We start from the raw sequence: 6,000 nt of genomic DNA, 5'->3' as shown, positions 1-6,000 counted from the left end.
GGAGCTTGAGGATGGCATAGTGGTCAAGCTTGTTTCTCCTGGGGGCGCTCTTCCGAGGGCATTTGGGCTGCCTCCGGAGGCGCAGCGTCTTGGGACTGCAGAAGGTGGATGATGTTTGTATCTTCTTTCTGTGGCTGTGGATGCCTTTCAGTGCGGTTTTGCTTTGGCTTCAGCTTTGGGAGGGGGAGGGGCTCCCTTCTTCGCCCTCAGCGCCATCTTGGTAAAAAGGCTTTGATTTTTCAATGCTTTTTTTTTCCTTGCTGGTTCTGGGCTTAGACCTTGAGCCTCAAACTTATGCTGAGCACATGTTCTACCACTGAACTATACCTCTTAGCTCCTTGAAATCTTGAAAATTTTTGTTTTCCAAGACGGTCCTGTTATCACCCAGACTGGCCTTGAGCTCCTACCTCTCCTCTACCTCCCAGTATGCACACCTGGCGAGAAATCAAGGTTTTGAAGGTATTAAGATCTAGAGCAGTGTTCTTCAAACTTGCCTCCATGAGTGGGTCATGACATCGCCTTAGAAAGTCTGCTTCTTAAAATTACCATTGTTAATCCTGGCTGCACATTAGAATCATCTAGAGTCTAAAATGAGAAATGAGAAAGCACACCTCATACTAAAGGCTCTCATTTGGCCTAGTGTTTGGGGGTTGCAAGATTTTGATTAAAATTCTCCAGGACAGTACAATGTGCAGGTATCATCAAGAACTCCTGGTCCAAAGACACCAACATAAAAAGCTTGATGTCAGAACTAATGCAAGAGACAGTAAGCCACATGGTAGGATCTAAGAACTGGGGGCAGGATATGAGATCAAATGTGTGATAAATTACAGTAAGGAAGGGGTGGTGAGCGGCACAGTCCAATGATATTAAAAATGGATTTGCCTGAGGGGAAAATGTTTATGAAGTCACGTGCACACACAGCTGTTTATGCAATTTCTTGGTAGATTACTAAATCACTGGTAGATTACTAAATCACTTGGTAGATTACTAAATCACTGAGGTTTGAATCCAGGGCCCTCCCACTGAGCTATATCCCTAGCCTTATTTTCAGACTTGGTCTCCCTCACTTGCTGAACTGTCCAGATTAGGCTGGATGTCCCTGCCTCAGCCCCGCATGTGGGCCACTGTGGGGGACTTGGCTGAGGATGAATAAATGGTTCAGCCACAATGCAGAAGCCCACAGGATCTGTGAATAGCGAATGGTTAAGACTGGTAAAGCACACTGTTCCTGGCCATCACCTATCTGTCCCCTTCCTGCAAGAAAATTCCCTGGCCTTGAGAGACTTCTTGTCTAAACTGCTTTTCTTCTTCTTTTCCCTCACACTGACACTCTAAAGCAAGCTCAAGTTCTCTGCTTGGTGATATTCTTGGGGAGCTCCCTCATCCTGGGGGCTCTCAGTTGAGAAGGCTCCTCCAGCCCTCTCTGTGATGGAACTAGGTTTCCTCTTTCTTCCTCCTCTGCACACCATGAGCCATTGTGGCTGGCAACTAACTTTCTTAGATTTTCTAACTAGAAATAAAGTAAATTCAGTCAAATACAAAATCTGGGAGGCTAAGGCAGGAGAATGACAAATTGAAGCCCAGCCTGGACAACTTATTTCGTGAGACCCTGTCTCAAAATAAAATTAAAAATTTTAAAAGGGTTGTGGATCTACCTCAGTGTAATCCACCTATATTCAGGGATTTTTCTCCAAGTCCACCATGATAAAGTCTCAGTTGAATACATTTTAGTAAGATTATTGCTAATATATAATTATCAAAAAAAACTTTGTAAGAGAAAATAAATTGAAATGTTTATTGGTAAATCTACGTCAAGCTCCATAATTCAAAGTTATTTAAAACAAAATTAAAAACATTAAAAGGCCAAAACATTCAGTATTTAAGATGTTTAAAAAATTATAGCATCATGGTTATGAAAATAACGATTATGGCAAGCTATACAGTTTTAAGTATAAAAAATGTTAAAATGAAGTATTTAACCAAATGTCTTGTTGTTGCTTTGGGGGAAAAGGTGGGGACAAGTATTCTTTATTTACATATATTTATTAAAATATTTTCCATATGACATTGCAAATAGTCCCACTTCTCTCATATTTCACTGTAATACATGGATTCACTCAAACAAGATAGCATACAGAGAACTGCTGAGGCGGTGGGACAGCCCACCCCAAGACACCAGAATGACACTAAGGGCATTCCCTCCCCTCAACACCTAAGGCACACTAGTTACAGATAAGGCCACTGCCCACGTCCAGGAACACACAGCAACTCCGCTTTATTAAACCATCGGAGAAACAGAAGTAGCTGGTCTTTCACTTTCCTTATGTTTGTTTTTAAAATTTTTTTCTCATGAACTCTTATTAGAATAGGGTTTTCTTAAATGTGTACAGTTTAAACACGATTAAATTTCTCATCTGATATTCTCTTTTGTACTTCTATTAGTTATATATAAATTTTTAAAACTTACAACTTTGAAAATGAATTGTAAAGAGCTATTTTCAACTTATATCTGGGGTAAGTGACTGCATAGTATTCTGAAGACAAGTTATAACATACAGGTGCAGAAATTGATGTGGCTTGATGTATATTAGAATTATACCAAAATGATTTACGTTTATCTCATATACTTTATAGCTAGAAATTTTAGACTAATACACTGAAAAATTTTATTTACTGAAAAAATTGCCCCAAACTTATGCTCTACATTATACAAAACTCTAAATATGACATGTAGTCTGCATTCATAGGCCCTGTATTATGTGACAAGCCCAGGTAACAGTCACCATGATGCGGCACAGATAAGGGTATCTTGCTCAGCAGTTTTTCTAGGTGGCAAGAATTAACTACACATGGCAACAATTTTTTTATCAAGACCTCTGAGACTGACTAGACTTGAATATATTCCCCTTGATGATGGACAGCAAATCCGTGAATAACTGATTTTGCATTTAAAAGAAAGCATGATGCGCAGCATCTAAGGTGGTATTTCTTTGTGAACAGATTATAATATGGGTTACAAACACAGGCATGGAAACTGAAAACACGTTAAAAAGAAGCATTGTAAGAATATGTACATACATTTATCACGGCTCATTAGGAAACAGATTACGGAAGCATAACGTGAATAAATTAATTCACAATATAAATACATTTTAAGAATTTAAGAACAACAAAATACAAATATCACATCAGTTAAGCACTATTAATACATATCTGTTCTGTCATATATGAAAATATACACTTAGATACAATTCTTTTAAACCAAAAATGTTTACATAAATATTCACTGATTTAAATAAAAGTTGATAGAGGTAGAATCTGTGTCCATGTTCATGATTTTCAGGAATGAATACTTCAAATCGTTCAGTACTGTTGTGCTCTTTTGAAAAAAATCCATATAGGAATTCATGGCAAACTATTATTCTGAAAAGATAAGGGAAAAGGAAGTAAAGAGAAATATGAGAAACAAGGTTACTCAATATATTCATGAAAACTGCAAGTCAGCAATGTTTTGAATTAGTCTCTTAAACCTTGTGTCCAAAGTTCAGTTATATTAAAACTGTTCTACTTCGTAAAGTTAAGAAGGATTGCTTTTTTAAAAAACTGTAATACATGAATTCATTTCAAGGAGCTAGGATACAGACAACTGCTGAGGTGGTGCGACAGTAGGCTGCCACACCCCAAGACACTGGAATCACACTAAGGGCATTCCCTCCCCTCAACACCTAAGGTGCACAGTTATAGGTAAGGCCCCTGCCCACCTCCAGGAACACATGGCAAGCCCGCTCTGGGTGACTTATTCATGCTTTTCTGTAATTTACAGAACATGTAAAGAAACACATGTCAAAGACACAGAGAACATGTGTCAAAGTGTGATGTAATAAGAAATACCTACTTGGTCTCCTGTATCTAGATCCTGACACAGCACCTGAATATCCCCAGTCTCTTTTGTGTGCAAATGAGATGACAGTGGCTCAGGGTCCCCTCGTGAGTCTCAGGACAGGACAGGTCAGGGCAGGGCAAGACAGGCTGGGCTAGTCACCAGAAAGACAAGGGCATGATCTGGGTGGGGGGAGGATGGCCTGAAAGTTGCACTGAGTGAATCAGTTGGTTATACCTGCGTAAGGAGCTCCATAAAGGCTGAGAAGCCCTGGGCAGGAACCTCCCAAAAGCTGCAGGCATGGAGGCTCCTAGCCATGGGGCTGGGGAGGGCACGGGGCTCTGCATGCCTTCCACCCTACCTGAGCTGTTTGCGAAGATCCTTTGAAATATATGGGTGAACATAAGGAAATGTTTCCTGGAGTTCTGAGTGCTCTGGCAAATTAACTGAATTGGGGAGGAGGTCTGGGGACCTGCATTCATAGCAGTGTTCTGTTTGGCCCTAACATTCCCTAAAGCCTCATGTGCTCAGAGGCAGGGTTTTGGAAGGTGACTGAACCTTGCTAAGGAGGTGGGGCCTGGTCAGAAGAGGGAGGTCACTGGGGCACGACTCCAGGTACAGCACCTCTCCCTAGCTCTGCCCTCCCGTGTGCTGACCACAGGACCCGAGCAGCTTTCCTCTGCTGGGCCTGCCACTGTGCCTGTGTTCAAGCCTGCTGACCAGGAATGAGACTTCTGAGAGAGGCAGGTCACACCGCGGATGTGAAACTGGCACATGAAGTGGGAGCAAGAGGCCTCGAGACACTGAGCCCCTTAAATGTAGTCTGACATCACCTCTAGGTAACAACGTAAAGAATCAAACTAGGCTACCCCAATGGGGTATGTATGACAGAGGACTTGGAGTTACAAGTGCTGGACTACAAGTGCGACAGTACAAAGAACATTAGGTCTTTGGTGTTGGATAACTATAGTCAAAAAAGTTAAATCATAGATTAGATTATACATTTTTAACCATTAGACACTGATATAAGAAACTACTTCAAGTTTAACAGTTCATTTAAGCATTTACAGGGAAAATCCTTGCAAATTAGTTTTGGTGGCAATATTTAGAAAATACTAGTGGAAATGGATTACTAGTTAACGATCTCAGTAGGATACTGATAATTGTAAATTATTAACAAATTAAAAACTGTGGGTTTGGGGCGGGGGAGATGGCTCAGTGGAATAAGCTCTTCCCTGGCAAGCGCAAGGGCCTGAGCTCAATCCCCAGTTCTGAAAAAAAAAAGAAAGAAAGAATGAATGAAACAAAAAACTGTGGGGTTTGCTAATGCATGTGTTAGGCTACTGGGTATAAGTTAGAAAATATAAAATAATAAGTACTGATGATATTGTGAAGAGAAACCCTTGTACAGTGTTTATAGGAACACATATAATATAGCCACATGGAAAAGTGTAGTAGTTCCTCAAAAAGTTAAACACAACTACCATGTAACTAGCACTTCTACTCCTATGCACATAACAAAACATTTGAAAATACGGACTAAAATACAGGTTAGCACTGTATGCCAACATTCAGAGCAGCATTATTTACAATAGCCACAAGTAAACAGCCCTACTGCATCTAGTGATGAAAAAAAAAAGAGAAAGAAAAAAAGGTGTATCCTACAAATAGACGAATTTGAAATACATTATCCTAAGCAAAATAAGACAGGCATAAAAGGACAAATGTACGATTTTGCTTACATTAAAATTTATATTAGGCAGATTAATAGAGACAGAAAAGTAGAATACAAGTTACTAGGGAACAAACAAAAAATAAATACACAAAATAAAAAGTTACAAGTTACCAGGAGCTGAAAAGATGGGAATGAAGAGGAGTTACTGCTTCATGGGCAAAGAATTTCTGTTCAAGGTAATGCATAGATTTTAGAAATCGTGGTCACAGCCTCACCACACTGTATAGGCACTGAGTACCACTGGGCTACACACTTAAAAAAGCTACGATGGCAAAGTTCATGTTATGTACTTCACAGTTTTTACAAAGTTTTTCATAGCTTTAGGGATTGCAGGAATCCACTATTTTCTATATCAGTGATTCTTTTATTGTTTGTAGTACTG

At 39.9% G+C, this 6,000-nt stretch overlaps 1 protein-coding gene across 3 annotated transcripts in view; it reads right to left on the bottom strand.

The window, feature by feature from the left end:
- Window positions 1-2,462: 2,462 nt before the first annotated feature.
- Cep135 (centrosomal protein 135) overlaps window positions 2,463-6,000 on the bottom strand; it is a 125,014-nt gene continuing 121,476 nt past the window's right edge. For all 3 annotated transcript variants that reach the window (XM_023711126.1, XM_023711127.1, XM_023711129.1), the window contains one exon: window positions 2,463-3,426. Coding sequence is in view for 1 of the 3 variants with exons in the window: in XM_023711127.1 (XP_023566895.1) it covers window positions 3,422-3,426 (5 nt within the window). In the remaining 2 variants the exon portion in view is untranslated. The remainder of the gene's footprint in view (window positions 3,427-6,000) is intronic.

This window comes from Octodon degus, unplaced genomic scaffold (assembly GCF_000260255.1).
Source record: "Octodon degus isolate 3935 unplaced genomic scaffold, OctDeg1.0 scaffold00019, whole genome shotgun sequence".
Lineage (NCBI taxonomy): Eukaryota > Metazoa > Chordata > Mammalia > Rodentia > Octodontidae > Octodon > Octodon degus.
This window is presented reverse-complemented; position numbering and strand designations above follow the sequence as displayed.